Source organism: Pseudorasbora parva, chromosome 6, assembly GCF_024679245.1.
Source record: "Pseudorasbora parva isolate DD20220531a chromosome 6, ASM2467924v1, whole genome shotgun sequence".
Classification (NCBI taxonomy): domain Eukaryota; kingdom Metazoa; phylum Chordata; class Actinopteri; order Cypriniformes; family Gobionidae; genus Pseudorasbora; species Pseudorasbora parva.
In genome coordinates this window covers 8958429-8977163 of record NC_090177.1, presented here as the reverse complement: position 1 = coordinate 8977163, position 18735 = coordinate 8958429, and the positions used below count along the sequence as shown (strand labels likewise).

The following is an 18735-nucleotide window of genomic DNA, read 5'->3' as shown; positions in this document are numbered from 1 at the left end:
CGGGCATACGTTTTGGTAGGTCTGGAAAACACACAGCCCCCGTAACTACTATTAATACATATAAAAAAGACATTTTACTCACATAAGTGTGTTGCACCATTCCTGTCGGATCCAATAAGGCACAACATTGTGTCTGCAAATCCAGCATTTTTGACTAGCGAACACACACACGTTATTCCCCACGTGAGCTGGAACTTTCCTAATATTATGATCCAAAGGAAGCTTATGCAGTGATCGAGCCGATCAGCTCCGTGAGTCGGTGGGCGGGGCGACTGAATTCTGTAGAGGCAGTGTTTCGTCGCGTGATGGCGTAAGAATAAAGCTCACAATCGTTTTCTGAGCCTGGTGTCTATAAAGGCTTATCTTTGAGTAAAAAGGAAGTTTTAAGCTCTGAAACTTACAGGATAATCTTATATTATCATGACCTTTTATATATAAAAAGCTCAAGGGAAAATGTATTTCTCAATTCATCACCCCTTTAACACCCCTTTGATTCTTGAAACGTTCAGGTAATCTCAAATACTGATAGCATTCTTTGTTTATTGCTTGTAATATGGTTTTTTGATCCTATCTATTATTTACTACTTGCTTTTATGTTTTGAAGCTATATTAGTTTAAAATTCTTGACGTACAAATGTTTTAATTTTCTTTTTCTAATTATGTTAAAAAGTACTTCAAATTTTATATGCAGTTAAAAAAAAAAGATTTTAATATATTCAAGTCTGTAAAATAAGTAATTAATAAGAAAAAAAATGTAGATCAAGAATCCTTTTGGAATCAGATCGTGAGGTGACTAAAGATTCCCACCACTACCATGTTCAGCCTTTCAAGGAAACTGTATTCCCTAGTGGCTGTGGCCCTTCCAGCAGGATAATGCTCCTCACACAAAGCAAAAATGGTTCAGGAATGGTTTGAAGAGCACAACTATGAGTTTGAGGTGTTGACTTGGCCTCCAAATTCCCCAGATCTCAATCCAATCGAGCATCTGTGGGATGTGCTGAACAAACAAGTCCGATCCATGGAGGTCCCACCTCGCAACTTACAGGACTTAAAGGATCTGCTGCTAACATCTTGGTGCCAGATACTACAGCACACCTTCAGGGGTCTTGCTTTGGCAGCAAAAGAGGGACCAACACAATATTGTAATTCAGTGTATACAATCAAATAATACATCTAGAAAAACAACAATCCAGAAACCATAAAATAAAATACAAATTTTAAAATAAAAAAATGTAACTCTCCATTTAAACCAGGAAATTCAGTTGCTTTCAGTGCATATACATACATATATATATATATATATATATATATATATATATATATATATATATATATATATATATATATATACCTGCGGACCCCACAGACTGTAAATGCTTTTAAGCGTGGTCTTAAAACCGACCTTTTTAGCAGAGCTTTTAATTGACTTATTTCTTAATTTTTCAGTTTATTTATTTTATTCATTTACTTATTTATTTATTGTTGTTGATTGTTTTTAATTCTGTAGCACTTTGAGATTTTGTTAAATATAAAGTGCGTTATAAATAAAATATATTATTATTATTTTATTTTTTAAAATTATTATTATTATTATTATATCTGAAATGACTCCCTCTGTAGTACTTTATCTCCTCCTCTTTTTGACCAAGGGACTTTTTCGATATCGACTACTTTTAATGTACTTTTTCCTCTATAATGTTGAAATGTTGTTAGTCATGTTGAAGGGCAAAAGGAACAGCTCAACTGTATTGTAAATTTTGACAATTTCAGACCTTATCCTTGAAATCAAATAATCCTCTCAGTTAACAGCTCAGCTTTAAAGAAGGAAAGAATTTCACCGGCGTCACTTACAGTAAAGGAGATCTGGGCTTGTGTAACCTTTCGATGGGAGGTACCCATGCACGAATATAAGGGTGAATCCTCACCAGAGAGCAGAACCTGGTACAGCAGAAATGACTTGAGTAATACGAGTACAGAAGCGTTTCAGGCAGGTCAAATCAAATCATATCCCTGTTATCTCAGGCATTCCTCAAGCAGAGCTGCTATGACATGCCCTGGGACTAAAACCCAGTGATTTCTCAACGCTTCGGAGACCTATTGACTCCTATCTGACTTGTTGGACAGCCGGACAGAGTCACGTATGCACGGTAATGTGAGTGAACCGGTGGAGTGTGTTTATGTGCGTGTGAGATGTGTAATAAGACCAAGGGGCGGCTTGAGTACAGGATAAAAAGGGTGGGAGTTTCATTCTTGGGTCATGTAATAACTTTTTCTCTCACTTACACACACTAACAGCCCTGAGAGAGATACTTTAACATGCTCTGAAGGCGTTGAGGACAGCTTGTAAGACAGCAGAGGACAACTCAGAAAAAGAGAAGAGGTTTAATCTGATTACTGACGGCTGATCTAGACTCCTCAGGGAGAGAGCAGTGGGACAGGCAGCATGTACTGGGACGTGGCCCTCTGGGGCGCCGGGCTCTGGGTGATTCTGAGTTTAGCCGACGGTCAGCTGACTGAGCAGCAGAAATCAACCATCGTGGACATGCACAACGAGCTCCGCTCTCAGGTTCAGCCCAGCGCCGCATTCATGCAGAAAGTGGTAAGAGACGCACCTGACTGGAGTCACACATGTACACAATATATTTCGCTTTGGTTCTTTTGGTGATAATCAGACTGTGAGTTAATGATTAAAAAGTACTAGCTTTAAAACAAATCTTACTTACCCCAAACTTTTAAATGGGAGTGCACATGATACATACAAAGCAGCTTTCCCCCTCACACGTGTGTGAAGTCTGAGTTTGATCTCTCATCTCTCTGCGGCTGTTGATGTTTTGCCATTGAGTCTCTGGATGCTCTTATGAGGTCAAAGCGTCTCATCATCTGCCATCAATCACTTCAGTCACATCTTTAATAGTCTCATTACCGCTGTAAACAACAATTATCACATTAATATCCATGGTAATTGTGTCATGGTGCTTATTCATTAGCACAATTAACTTCAAAACACAAGGGAGTCTAAGTAATACAGTAATCATGATTGTAGTTTGCCAAATGAAAACTTATCCCAAATTAAGTATTTTTTAAAAATCACTCAGCGTCAGTGTTAGTACGTAACAACCCCCTTCATTGCTCAGCGTGTGTGTCATGTGAATGCATGAGACAATTGTTTATCGGGTTGATTTTGACTGGAATGAGTGTGTGTGTGGGTGTGTGTGAGTAAGTGGATGCACGAAATACCGTTGCGCAACGTGTGTGTGTGTGTATGTAACATGCTGTGGAATGTGAATGTTACACGAGACCGCAGGAACTGTGCTGAGTGTGTGTTTTAATAAAGCCCCATGTGGTCATCCTGTCTTACGCTCTTGTGTTTTTATTGTGGATGAAATTCAGAGCATGATTATGGGAAGATTCATTGGAAAAGACTCTGGGCATCTTGTGAAACATGTTTTGCTCGATTACATTTACACAACAATAGAGCGGATTGTGCAAACAACAACATGCAGGAGATTTAAAAAAGAAAAGGAAACCAAGCTCAGTGCGCAAATACTAAATTGTGCCCTCCTTCATTCTTTTTTCTTGCACTTGAATGGACAGATTCACACAAAATGATGTCTCGACGAGTCTCCTTATCCTAGTGAACATGGTCGATTATGTCTTAAAGGATTAGTTCACTTATAATTTACTCATAATCTACTCACCCCCGTCTCATCCAAGACATTCATGTCTTTATTTCTTTGGTTAAGGGTTCCAGGATTTTTCTCCACATAATGGACTTCAATGGCAACCAGTGGTTGAAGGTCCAAATCATTTCAGGAAGGGTTTCAGGGGCTCTGCACGATCCCAGACGAGTGAAACCAGCGTGACGCATTACGTGATCATGGTGGAAAGGTCAAACGTGACGTAGGCGATAGTACCAACCCAATGTTTACAAGCGTTGAGAAGGAGGATTGCTCAAAAGTTGTTTTTGTTGAAAAAAATCTCATTTTCTCCTCCAACTTCAAAATTGTCCGACAACATTGTTTTAGATTTTTTGGTAAAGGGCATTCGCGTTAGTTTCCGCACATTCGCATTTACAACGTGGTATAATAAATGATTTGTCTGGATATCACCAAACCAAGCTCTATTTAAGATTGACACTGGACTGGGGAGTCTGCTCTGTATTTTTACTGCACATGAGGCGTGATCAACGGGCATAGTTCAAATGACTCTGTACGCAATTGGACAGTCCTTCAACCAATCAGACCAACGATCCGGGTGGCGTACTGTGCAGAGCGGTCGGTAGTAAGGCAAACACATCTTTCTTTTGTATGAATTGTTCCAGGACAAGTTTCTTTTCCGTTTTCAAAAAAAAAACTTGCCTTTGAAATCTTTTTTAAACAGAAGCGCCATCAACCAGTTGCTGCGCTTTAGTGGCCGCCATGTTGAATGTAAAAAAAAGCTGCTTGATGTCGCTTCTCTACCGTCATCGTGTTAAACCCGCCAATAAAACCAACCCAGGCTCATTGGAAATACGTGACTCTGTCTACATTTTTGCAACACCCCAAATATCTACCTCCAGGTACGTTTACCTGCACTTTTTGGGTGAAACGTCCACCGGAGGCGCTAAGTGGTAAGACATGAGATCAGTCTGGGAAAGTCTCCATTCCCAGAGTGATCTCATGACACGCCAATTCCTATGCCATTTTGGCGTGCTATCAAGACGCATAATCGTTTTTTAGCGTGTTTATCAACGCCGTTACATTCTATCCCCCTACACTGCCCCTACCCCTAAACCTACCCATCACACACACACACACATACACACACACACAGCCCCTAAACCTACCCATCACGAGAAACATTCTGCATTTTTACATTTTCAAAAAAACTATTTAGTATGTTTATAAATCCATTTACCTTGTGGACACACACATATTCAGACACATTTTGAACCGTAACTCAAACTCTTCCCTAAACCTACCCATTTGTGTATTATAAAAAACAGGATATAACAGGCAGATACAACTGCATACATAATTTATTCAGAAAGTACAAATATCCCAAGTGTTCCGAGGCCAAACGATTGATTTGTGTGAAGAAAATCCCCAAAAGCGATCAGTGACATCGAGTCCATCCTCCAAAGACTTACAATACATTTCAAATATTGCCGCCGGAAGAAACGTCAGGTCAGCTTTGACAGCATTGGCTGTCGTGTGTCTCGTGACCAATTGCGTCATTACGTCAGCTTTGATTGTAAAATGCCATTGGCTCTCGTGTGTCTCGTGACCGATCGCGTCACTTTCCGTATGTATCATTTGAATCAGAAATATGAATGAACCATAGACAGTAAAAGAAATGGACAGAGCTATCCCATTGACTTCTACGGCGTAAAGTGATGTCAGTATAGGAGCGCTCACTTCCTGATGGCTGAGTGAACTGCTCAGGCTCGGACTGAGCTTGACGACGTAGATGTGACGTGAGCCTCCTGTCTGACAGCTGTAGGTCTTCTAGTAGTTGTGGAAAGTGAAAGCTCAATCACGTTGTTTAAATATTTTCTCCCGTTGCTTTTGGCTCACTATGGGCTTCTCCTCATTCTTCTCCCTTGACTTTATCAGACTTTATGTCTCCACGTCCCCCCGACTGCCTCATAGACAGTAAAAGATTGCTTCTGAGCGTCTCCTCAGGTCTATACGGTAATTTCTCAACTGTGCGACAGAGTCACGTTGGTTATGACGCAATCGTTAGCCTATTTTTACAAAAACAGCTTCTGCGGGGCGATAGTGTAAGATACAAGGTAACGGAGCCTTTTATATATTGTCGTGTTTCTTTAGAAATAAACAATGGACAAATGGAGTCTTTAAACGTCTCAGATGTAAAGTTATTCACTGTCAAAGTGACTCAAAAATGAATGGGAGTCAATGGGATGCTAACAGCAGGTGATGGCTTGGTTAGCAATGGCAGCCCCTATGGGTGGAACGCTTTCCGAGCGCTAGATTACCCCCTTGGAATGAACGAGTGCGTGTGTGTCTGTTCTGTTCGCAAAGGAGCGCGATCATCATTTCAACGACTAAAACATCAAGATCAACTCTGTTCTTCACATGAAGATATCGTCTGACTTCAGAAGACTTGGACTGCAACATGAGTTAATACTTTTATACTGTTTTTTTGGTCAGTTTTTGCAATAAATACACGTGACTGTACATTTATTTGCCTGTTACGTGTTTTATATTGTTGAGAGTTGGTAGGTTTAGGGTAGGAGTGGAGTTAGTTGCTCCAAAATATAAAATTAGGATATAAATATTCATTCTGTGAGATCAGGTTGGCGGTTGTATGTTTACGCAAAGTCATGATGTCATGTTGCGCATCTGGAATGGAGAAAAAATATTACCACTTAGCGCCTCCGGTGGACGTTTCACCCCAAAAGTGCAGGTAAACGTACCTGGAGGTACATATTTGGGGTGTTGCAAAAATGTAGGTAGAGTCACGTATTTCCAATGAGCCTGGGTTGCAACCAAACGCCAGGTGGATGAGCCGGTCTGTGATTGGTCCCCGCAGTAACGGAAGCAGGATAGAATTTTTTTTTTACAGGTTTCCAGCCTGAGCTGCAGGGCAAAATCAAATCGCCAGCAGATCAGGCTGGGTTTACCATCCTGAGGACACCTGAGACTTATTTTACATCTTGTAAAAAGGGGCATAATAGGTTCCCGTTTAAGTGTATAAATTGTTCTGCCTTCACAAATTGAACAAACCTCAAAGTCGAATAACATCAAGTCTGTTTCTGTCGTTTAAGGCGTGGGACGAGACACTGCGTCTCGTGGCGGAAGCGTACGCGGCTAAATGCATCTGGGATCACAACCCTGACCTTGAGAGCCTCACACTGGGGGAAAATCTCTTCGTCAGCACTGGATCATTTAATGCAACCAAAGCAGTGCTGGACTGGTATGAACAAAATATCTTAACAAAACATAAATGAGAACGAATGAATGATTGATTGATCAATGAAAGAATAATTACCAATGATCTGTGAGACGCAGAAATATTATCAGTGAGCAGTAATGTAACTCGTGTCTTTGCACCGCAGGTTTGAAGAAAATGTGGATTATGACTATGAAAATAAGTACTGTCCTGAAGACAAAATGTGTGGCCATTACACTCAGGTGAGCACTGTGCGTTTGATTGGTTTTCCCAGTATGAATATGCAGATGTGACGATGCTTCTCTGTTGCCGTTGCAGATGGTGTGGGCAAACAGCAACAGGATTGGCTGTGCTAGTCATATCTGTGACACTCTAGAGGGTCTAGATTTCGAGAAGGCCACTATTCTCGTCTGCAATTACTACCCTCAGTAAGTGCGTCTCAGTAATCCAAACGGAACATGACCTCGTGTTCTAGAACGTGTGTTCTAAATCATTCTATATTTTGCAGTATAAGTTGCAACTTAATCTAAAGCAGTCATCTTTTTCCACTCATTTGCAATTCGCTTCGGATAAAATCGTCTGCTAAAAGTAAATGTAATTTAATTTTCAAAGGCACACATAGATATTCCTGCTGTAATATCAAAGCTGCTCGTTTTCAAACGTTATTTTTTACAGAAACTGACAAAAATAAGAAGTGACAAAATAGTGAATATAGTTAATGCTCTGTATCATTTATTTCTTTATCTGTATTTTTTAGATATACACTGTCGGTTTAATTAAAATAAGTAAGTAACCTGGTTGCCTTAAACTGAAGTTTACTGAAATAAAATAGTTTAATTAATACAATGAAGGTAATTGGTTTAATAATTAGAAACTCAAAATATTATTGTATCTGAACCACATAAAAAATGTGATTCATGACAAATCATGAAAATAGCACAATTTGGTTTGACTGTGTCAACACAAATAAAACAATCATAATTACACAATATGCTTACAAAATCTTTGAATACTATTTGAATAAAGGTTGTATATATATATATATATATATATATATATATATATATATATATATATATATATATATATATATATATATATATATATACAGTCTTGTTCAAAATAATAGCAGTACAATGTGACTAACCAGAATAATCAAGGTTTTTAGTATATTTTTTATTGCTACGTGGCAAACAAGTTACCAGTAGGTTCAGTAGATTCTCAGAAAACAAATGAGACCCAGCATTCATGATATGCACGCTCTTAAGGCTGTGCAATTGCGCAATTAGTTGAATTAGTTGAAAGGGTTGTGTTAAAAAAAATAGCAGTGTGGCATTCAATCACTGAGGTCATCAATTTTGTGAAGAAACAGGTGTGAATCAGGTGGCCCCTATTTAAGGATGAAGCCAACACTTGTTGAACATGCATTTGAAAGCTGAGGAAAATGGGTCGTTCAAGACATTGTTCAGAAGAACAGCGTACTTTGATTAAAAAGTTGATTAGAGAGGGGAAAACCTATAAAGAGGTGCAAAAAATGATAGGCTGTTCAGCTAAAATGATCTCCAATGCTTTAAAATGGAGAGCAAAACCAGAGAGACGTGGAAGAAAACGGAAGACAACCATCAAAATGGATAGAAGAATAACCAGAATGGCAAAGGCTCAGCCAATGATCACCTCCAGGATGATCAAAGACAGTCTGGAGTTACCTGTAAGTACTGTGACAGTTAGAAGACGTCTGTGTGAAGCTAATCTATTTTCAAGAATCCCCCGCAAAGTCCCTCTGTTAAAAAAAAGGCATGTGCAGAAGAGGTTACAATTTGCCAAAGAACACATCAACTGGCCTAAAGAGAAATGGAGGAACATTTTGTGGACTGATGAGAGTAAAATTGTTCTTTTTGGGTCCAAGGGCCACAGCCAGTTTGTGAGACGACCCCCAAACTCTGAATTCAAGCCACAGTACACAGTGAAGACAGTGAAGCATGGAGGTGCAAGCATCATGATATGGGCATGTTTCTCCTACTATGGTGTTGGGCCTATTTATCGCATACCAGGGATCATGGATCAGTTTCAACCCATTCTCACTCCCAAGGCGTCAAAAACCGAAGCATGGTCAAGTGCCTTCCGCGTCACAATAAAGACGCTAAAGGTGCCCCAAGGCGTCATGTTTCGGCGCGCTGGGTGTTCCATTCATTTCAGTGAGAAACCTTTGGCGTCATACACAGACGCGCTGGGTATTAGTAATGTTATCGTCATGGTGAAATTGTATTAGTTTATAATTTTGCCATTATGACATGTTGGAGTGTGTTTTTCAATTTAATCAGCAAGCATAATTTTATTTACATTTATTTTATTTACCCTATTTAGACATGCTTAACATGTAACCCAACCCCATCCCATCCCTAAACCTACCCATTTGTCTGAACATGATACAAAACACAGGATATATAACATACGACTGCATCCACGAGTTATTCAAAAAAGTTAAATAATCCAAGTTTTCCGAGGCCAAACGATTGATTTGTATGAAGAAAATCCCCAAAAGCGATCAGCATCTCCATCCGCAGAAGATCATCAACAAACACAATCAAATTTCAAATATTGGCGCCCGTTACGTGAGATTTCATAGTGAAATTGCATTGGCTCTCGTATGTCTTGTGACCAATTGCGTCATGCTCAGGAGTCTTTTGAATTATTTGAATGAGATATGAATGAGTTCGTTCACGGGGCAGCGGGATCATCATTTCAGCGATTAAAACATCAAGATCGACTCTGTTCTTCACATGAAGATATCGTATGACTTCAGAAGACTTGGAATGCAACATGAGTTAATACTTTTATACTGCTTTGGTCAGTTTTTGCAATAAATACCTGTGACTGTACATTTATTTGCCTGTTATGTGTTTTATATTGTTTAGATATGGGTAGGTTTAGGGTAGGAGTGGAGTTAGTTGCTCCAAAATATGAAAGTAGCCTTTAAATATTAATAAAATCATGTCTGCTTTTATAAACGCAAATAATTAAATGCGTCTGTTTATGACGCCAAAGGTTTATCATTGTAATGAATGGAGCACCCAGCGCGTCGCAAAATGACGCCCAGGGGCACCTTTAGCGTCTTAATTGTGACGCGGAAGGCACTTGACTATGCTTCGGATTTTGACGCCTTGGGAGTGAGAACGGGTTGTCAGTTTGCATATGTTAAAATACTTGAAGAGGTCATGTTGCCCTATGCTGAAGAGGACATGCCCTTGAAACGGTTGTTTCGACAAGACAATGACCCAAAACACACTAGTAAACAGGCAAAGTCTTGGTTCCAAACCAACAAAATTAATGTTATGGAGTGGCCAGCCCAATCTCCAGACCTTAATCCAATTGAGAACTTGTGGGGTGATATCAAAAATGCTGTTTCTGAAGCAAAACCAAGAAATGTGAATGAATTGTGGAATGTTGTTAAAGAATCATGGAGTGGAATAACAGCTGAGAGGTGCCACAAGTTGGTTGACTCCATGCCACACAGATGTCAAGCAGTTTTAAAAAACTGTGGTCATACAACTAAATATTAGTTTAGTGATTCACAGGATTGCTAAATCCCAGAAAGAAAAAAAAATGTTTGTACAAAATAGTTTTGAGTTTGTACAGTCAAAGGTAGACACTGCTATTTTTTTGAACACACCCCTTTCAACTAATTGCCCAATTGCACAGCCTTAAGAGCGTGCATATCATGAATGCTGGGTCTCATTTGTTTTCTGAGAATCTACTGAACCTACTGGTAACTTGTTTCCCACGTAGCAATAAAAAAAATATACTAAAAACCTTGATTATTCTGGTTAGTCACATTGTACTGCTATTATTTTGAACAAGACTGTGTATGTGTGTGTGTGTGTGTGTGTGTGTGTGTGTGTGGGACCAGGGGGCTATATATATATACATATATATCCCTCTGGTTCCACTTAGGGGTGGGTCACACTTGATTGCTTTTTCTAAGGAAAACAATGTAATATTTTTTTTTTATTCAGTAGTTGTTTTTGATTATTATTTAGAATTTTGAGGGGATTTTTTGGTACGATGCAATGTTTATATAATTTTTATTAGTTATTTTTCCCCACTGAATTTTGTTTTATTTTATTTATTTATTCTAAAATATTTTTAAATTAAGGCAGTATTCCACCTTAAAATAGAGACCTGGCATTTAAAATCCAATTTTTGAAGGTGTATTAATGCCATCTGGTGGGAGTAAACAGAAAAAGTATGTAATGCAGTGGTGTAACCTAGATTCCTGTGTAGTTCTGTATAAAGTGGCTTGTATGCTTTATCACAGTTTAATCAATCTTTGTCTGATCTGATTTAAATCTCTTATTTGAGTATTTTTGCTTAATTTTACCATATTGTTACAGCCAGTTCATTTGTGCATGCATGTGTACTAGTTTATATTACATTTTGGGGACCAAATGTCCCCACAATATAATATAAACTTGAGATGACCAGCCAGCGGTCCCCACAATGTAAATGATGATGTTTTTAAATGTGAAAATGCAGAATGTTTCCTGTGATGGGTAGGTTTAGGGGCAGGGGCAGTGTAGGGCGATAGAATGTACAGTTTGTACAGTATAAAAACCATTACGCCTATGGAGAGTCCCCATAAAGATAGTGAACCAGACGTGTGTGTGTGTGTGTATGTGTGTGTGTGTGTGTGTGTGTGTGTGTGTGTGTGTGTGTGTCTGTGTTATAGTCATATAGTCATACAGTGACAGACTGCTCTGTCCTCGGTGTGTGAAGGAAAGATTACGCAGGTCTTTTCAGACTACAATGATCATTGCTAATATAAAACTCTTTTTTACTGTGCAATGTTTTATATTTTTATATAAGTAATGTATATTTCACTGAGCAATAACTTGTAACGTGGAATACCGATGGGCATAATTTAGTTAATTTTAGGATATTTGATGTGTTTAGTGTTTGTGATACTGTTATTTTACCTACCCCTGTATCCCTGCTGTTGCTAAATGCAATTTCCCCATTGCGGGACAAATAAAAGCTTAACAAACAACAACAACAATATGGGGGTGGGTGGATATGTCTATTTTGTGCCATCCCTTTTTTCTGCACAGTATCTGATTTGTAGTTTGTACCACCAAAGATTCTCAGAGTTTTCGTATATTTTTCCGTATTTTCCATTAATTTCCTATATATGTCTGTCATTATTGACCGTGAAGGAGCCAAGTGTGCCTTTTTTTCCCAACCCTTTTAAAATATCAGAAAAATGTCCATGATTTTTTTGTGTTTATATAGCTAATGCGACAAAAGTCACCCCATTCCAATGAAGTAAAAACTAATTTGAAATATCAAAACATAAAAATGTTCTGTAATTTTTGACGTAATAGGTCCAGAGGGATATACTGTATAATTCAAAAATCTTCAGTGATTACGGCATACAATATTTTTAACTCATGCAATTTCTACTCAATAAAATATTTTAGAGCTTGACACAACTAGAAAGATGTATTACAGAAATTAAGATTTTATACATACTTTTCCAGAAACTAGAATTTTCACTTTTTTATTTATTTCTTAAATAAAGTTGACAGTTGTTGAGGGAATGTATTGAGGCTTGATTTTTTAACTGTTTACGCTTATATAATAAAGCTTGTTTTGTCTAATACTTAAGCCATCTAGAACCGCTGATCTAAAATAACTTTCATATAATAAAATTAAATATCTATTAAAAAAAACCTTCTTCATTGTTCTTTTATTTCAGAGGAAATTTTGAGGGAGAGAATCCATACAAGGCTGGAGATCCGTGCTCAGACTGTCCAGAAAACCTACCAGTGTGTGAGAAGAATATCTGTGGTAATGTGAAAATTTTATGAACATGAAATAAAACGGCGTAATGGTCTTGAAAAACTAAAGTGTGCCTGTTTTTGTTGTACAACCATGTTAAACTCTCTTTCCTCACAGTGAGTGAGGATCTCTTCCATGCTTCTGAGGAGCCGGACGACGCTGAAGATCCGACCGTCTCACCTGAGCGTCCACACGCGACCGCGAAGCCCACCGACGTCCCCGGAGAGCCCACCGATGTCCCTGGAGAGCCCATCGATGTCCCTGGAGAGCCCATCGATGTCCCTGGAGAGCCCACCGGTGTCCCAGGAGAGCCCACACTCGTGCAAGATACAAATGAAGAGACAGGCATGGAGAGAGCAAAGACGAGCCATGGATCCAGGATGGAAAGCTTTACGTCCCATTTGCTGATCTTCATCGGCCTTACTGCGCTTGTCTTGTGAGGGTCTATGAGATCCGTCATAACCTGATGAGACACATAAAACACATAAGATATGTGTGTACCGCAAAAAAACATCGTCTTCCTCAGTATTTGTCTTGTTTTCCAGTACAAATATTTCAGTATTCTTACATCAACATACCTTTACTTGAAAAGCAAAATGACATTAGACATTGAGTCTTGTTTTCTGAAAAGATGCATCAATATCTGCCAATGAAACTCCAGACTCATAATCACCAAAGGCTTCAAATAGGAGCCTTCATATCCACTGCAAAACATGACAGAAAACAGAGACATAACGAGTAAACGACGCTGTTTGAGTAACAAGCCAAACCTCTTGATTTATCGCAGCTTTTACAGTGAAATGAAACCTTTTTTTCAAATGGTTTAAGATAATCTCATGCAAGCCGGTTTTATGGAATCTTGTTTCTGCCATGGAAAACATAAATAAATAAGGCATTGAGATATTTTATCTCACAATTCTGGATTTTTTTCTTGTTACTGAGTGTTTATAGCTTGCAATTCTGCCTTTTCCCCTTATAACTGTGAGATATAAACTTAATTTAATCCCATGGCAGAAGCAAGCTTCTATCATCCGTTCATCTCAATGTCAACAGACTGACAGTATTAGCAGCATCCGTTTTAATGAACGATTTGAGAACGCACAAGCACAAGATGTATATTCGTAGCAAAGTTCATAAATATAGCATGCACTGTATGTAGCCTACTTTGTATCTTTTTATATGTAAGCTAAACATGATTTACTGTATATTGTGTACATTTCAAAAGCTGGTAAAAACTGGAATGGAAAAAACTGATCCCCTCATGTTATGATTTATCCTATGATGGTCATTTTCCTTAATAGATGGTCAAATGTGGACCACTGTCCTTATTTTATCCGTGAGAACTTCTATGCAGTCTCAAGACCGCTAATAACAGTTATTGATCATCAATGATAATTCCCAGATGATGATGATGCTCCATGTTAGACACAGCAGACTTCACTAGGTGGCGCAATAACGCAAAGTGTTGACATCTTTGTGTTTGAATGGATTGAAAGCGAATACTTAGCTTTTCAAAGACCAGTGAAATAAAAAGGAGTTTTGTTGGTTTCAGTCCGTGTCTATTAGTGTGGGGTTGTGTGATATGATAGTCTAGGCTACTATAAACAAAAGTTAAAATCCACATCATGACTGCAAACACCCAGATAGCCTCGCACTTTAGATTGTAAACCATGTTTTGTCCAATGCTCAGTAGAATGACGAGCATCAGTAAATGGTGTGCCTTTTTATCAGTGCTATATCTTGACTTGAATACATCATACATAGTCACAAATATAGGCCTACCCCAAAAACAAACACAGGTTCACGGTTGTTGTTTTTGTCTTCATCATCCTCGGGTTCCTGAAGGTAGCCGTGGGTGAACTGGTGGAGGCAAATCTTTTGTTTAGATTTGTTTTGTTGTTGTTTTTGTCTACACAACACATGTTCTGTTGGGATGTGAGTGATGTACTGTAATAAAGACCTTTAGAGAAAAAAAAGGAAAAGTGTTGATATCGTAGCTCGACTTCCTGTTTCAATGACAAATACATTTAAAGGTGCAGTGTGTGTTTTTTAGCGGCATCTAGCGGTGAGGTTACGAATCGCACCTCAACCAACGTAATGCTTGTTATTTTACACCGCATTGTAGCCTACAACATTCTTGATTGTCATACTAAATAAATAATATAATAGCCAAGCCAAGCCTATAATATAAAATAAAATATACAGTAAAGACACGATCAGCCTTAGGGATACAGAATTACTCACTAACAAATAAAAATAATAAGAAAAACACTAAATGCAAATTTGAAGACCTGCATCTGCTTTGACGTGTTTCGGATCAAATCAAGTGCCTTATTCATTTCTATTCATTCAGCGTATAAGAGGTTTAAAACACTGGGACAAACACTCAAAGTGAAATACAGAACCTGATTAAGATTGAAAAGGAAACAAAGAAAATGTCAAGATCTAACAGTGCGGTATAACCGACGGGATTAGAGCTATCAGATGGGATATTCAGCACACATCACTTGAACTTTCTGATCGTTGTGTCGTGTGTGTGTGTGCGTGTGTGTGTGTGTGTGTGTGTGTGTGTGTGTGTGTGTGTGTGTGTGTGTGTGTGTGTGTGTGTGTGTGTGTGTGTGTGTGTGTGTGTGTTCCTTCGTCCCGAGTGTGATTCCTTCGGTTCACTCGAGTGAGTCAAAGCCACCTTGACTTTCTGACATAAACAAGCTTAATTGCAAAAGCAAACAGAGCTTATGTCCTGCCTTCTGTTTTGTAGAGGTTTTTAATAACTGTTTTATTTTTTACTAACACAGTAAAGGAATTCAATTATTTATCAATTATTTAATTATTTAAAATTATTTCAATTTAATTATTAGTTATTTTTTAATTTGTTTACTAATTTAAAATGATTTATTTGTTTTGTTAGTTTTTTTATTTATTTGTCATGTAAAACTGATTGTTTATTTAAAATATTTTTACTAAAATTGTTTATTTACTCAAATTATTTATTGCTTTATTAAAATTATTTATTTATTATTTAAACATTTCTTCATTTTAATTTATTGTATTATTGTTTCTTTTTATTTATTTATTTAGTAGGCCTAATTTAAAATAATTAATCTAAACTTAATTAATTCAATTACCTATTTATTACTTAACATTATTTTAAATTTCCATGTATTGTATTATTATTTATTTTATATTTACTCATTTAAAAATATTTATCTAAACTTATTTATTTATTTATTTATAAAACTACACTTTAAAAAAAATTCAGGTCTCCATTTGAAAAATTTCTAGTGGCTGATCAGATCAAAATTTTTCTGTTGGCCGAATTTAATTTCTGTTAATTAAATTGCATCAATTCACAGAATTTCAATTCGGCCAACTAAAAAAAAAATTGATGTGATCAGTCACTATAAATGTTTCAATTGGAAACATTTAATTTTATTTTTTACTGTGTATGTTTGTTTGTTTGTTTTTCTTTTGCAACTGCAATTTCCTAAACTTTTAGTTTCCAATCAGAGTTTGTATAATTGATCTCGGAGCTGATTCATTTGGCTCCTGGCTTTCAACTCTTTATGGATGAACTTTCTTTTTCTTCTCCTGCTCTTCTTAATATATTTCCCTTGTAAGTTTCAGAAAACTCTCCCACTCATTCTTAGACTTTCTCTCACACATTGACGGCGTGGGACTGTATGACGTCTCCACGGGTCTCTCCAAGCCTGATGTCCAGATTAATGGACCTCATCAAGATGAAGTCTCGGCCTAAACCTGCCGCATTATTGCGTTCCACTGGGCCAGAGAGCTTTACCTCATTCACATCCATCATAAGATAAGCCTGCTTCACGATCAGACACGAACACCCACACATCTGAGCAGCATTACATCGCTCTATTGCTGGATTATACGAAGACGGAGAATATCTTCAAACCTGGAAATCAAGCAGGACCAAATCAAAGCAAGCAGAAAGAGAAATATTCAGTTGAGTGATCCTTATCTCCAATGCTCAGATGATCCTGGACATTTAAACAAAAGATGATAAAAAGGTCACTGTTTTCATAAAACAAAAATGATTTATTTGCTGTATGCTCTCATACTGTAATTAACAGAATACTAAAGGTTTACATACATTTATAGTATACGCATAAGAATAATCACTATTTTTTTCAACCTCCACATTACTTGTGCACATTATAAAGCAATTTCTCATTATTTTGAATGAATTGCAAATGCTTTGGTGCATTCATACAGTTGATGATATACAAGTGTTATCAATAGTTTATGTCATGCCAATATTGTATGATACAGGTTCTCTGTTGAATATTCTTACTCTTCAAAACATAGGCATTAGTTCCTTAAATAAGTAATTACTGTAATGTAAAGTACTTAAAGTAATTAATGTACTGTTTTATTTACAGTTTTTCTCATTCATTTTGGTAATTTCTCAAATCATTCTTAAGGCTTGCAAACCAAAGTGCAAAAAAAACACACACACACAAAAAATAACACACAATGGATTTCCTGCAAAAGCCTTCAAGTTTCTCAAAACCCTTAGTTCATCTCATCTGTCAAATGTAAGTATTTATATCAACTGATATATTAATTCCATCAGAATGACTAGTCCTTGTGTCATTATTCACAAACAAGATAGTCAAAATGCTTATTAATGTTTTTTTTTATTAACAGTGTACTCAGTCAGTATTTTCAGTTGTAAAATATGGCTATACGATTTTGATGACAGTATAACTGAAAATTCCCAACACCACGCCGCCACTGGACTCTAGAGCAGTTGAGACGTGTTCTCTTGAGGTACCAATCACGCTTCTCTGTCTGGCAATCCCATGGACGAGTCTGGGTTTGGTGATTGCCAGGACAATGGTACTTGCCTGATTGCATTGTGTCAAGTGTAAAGTTTAGTGGAGGGGGGGGGGGGATTATGGTGTTTGTTTGTTTTTTCTTCAGTGGTTGGGCTTGACTCCTTAGTTCCAGTGAACAGAACTCTTAATACTTCAGCATATCAAGACATTTGGGACAATTTCATGCTCCTAACTTTGTGGGAACAGTTTAGGGATGTCCCGTTCCTGTTCCAACATGACTGTGCGCCAGTGCACAAAGCAGGGTCTATAAAGACATGGATGAGTGAGTTTGGTGTGGAGGAACTTGACTGGCCTTCACAGAGTCCTGAGCTCAACCTGATAGATCACCTTTGGGATGAATTAGAGCAGAGACTGAGAGCCAGGCCTTCTCATCCAACATCAGTGCCTGACCTCACAAATGAGCTTCTAGAATGGTCAAAATCCCCACTCCTCAAAACACACTCCTAAACCTTGAGGAAAGCCTTCCCAGAAGAGCTGAAGCTGTTAGAGCTGCAAAGGGTGGGACAACTCCATTTAAACCCTGTGGATTATGGGATGTCATTAAAGTTATGATATTTATATAGTTATTTATATATTTACAAGCATAATGTGCTTGTAAAAAAAGGCATCTCAATTTTTTTGGCAATGTCTACACGTTCTCTCATCTAAAGCACTGCTACTGTGTGCTGTAATTATCCTAAACCGTATAAAAACCCTGTAGATGAGCCTGTTGTCCAACTTCCCTCAATCCAGGCACAAGAACATGATCAATTATAGTGCTTTGAATTTAATCAGGAATAAATGTTCTTTGCCCAAAAAAAAACTTTAAAATCTCAAGAACGCTGACATTGAACGACACCAATACAAATCTGAGACAACGAGCATGAGAGTTAAAGCTAATCTCTGAGCGCTTCAGTTCAGGCTGTTGTGAAGGTTCACAGTGCTAATGGCTTTCATTGAAGACAATCTGACGCTGTTATTCAGAACCTCGAGTCTGGAGTGATCTTGCCTTCGGCTGACTTTGGGAAGAGTTTTAATGGGTTTGTATCCTCTAGTGACGCACAACAGAACCTGGGATGTGTTAATTAATGTTTTTTTATGAATCATTATCACCAGTGACAAGAATTAAACTTCACTGGCGTTAGTAACTCACATAAAAACATGC

At 37.8% G+C, this 18735-nt stretch overlaps 1 protein-coding gene and 1 long non-coding RNA gene across 3 annotated transcripts; one reads left to right on the top strand and one right to left on the bottom strand.

Annotated features, from left to right (window-relative positions):
* Window positions 1-1659: 1659 nt before the first annotated feature.
* LOC137078347 (peptidase inhibitor 15) lies at window positions 1660-13632 on the top strand. Of its 2 annotated transcripts, none has more exons than XM_067445541.1 (7): window positions 1660-2147; window positions 2296-2599; window positions 6770-6918; window positions 7061-7136; window positions 7213-7322; window positions 12647-12738; window positions 12847-13632. In XM_067445541.1, exons 2-7 carry the CDS (start codon window positions 2444-2446, stop codon window positions 13167-13169), a joined length of 906 nt encoding a protein of 301 aa, XP_067301642.1. In that variant the 5' UTR covers window positions 1660-2147; window positions 2296-2443; the 3' UTR covers window positions 13170-13632. The 2 variants fall into 2 exon arrangements, with proteins under 2 accessions (XP_067301642.1, XP_067301643.1); XM_067445542.1 differs by having other exon boundaries at window positions 1660-2152.
* LOC137078348 (uncharacterized) lies at window positions 2482-13029 on the bottom strand. The gene is made up of 3 exons (XR_010905290.1): window positions 12910-13029; window positions 2724-2925; window positions 2482-2616 (listed from the first exon to the last, which is right to left on the bottom strand). It is a non-coding gene; the product is annotated as an uncharacterized lncRNA (long non-coding RNA).
* Window positions 13633-18735: the final 5103 nt, after the last annotated feature.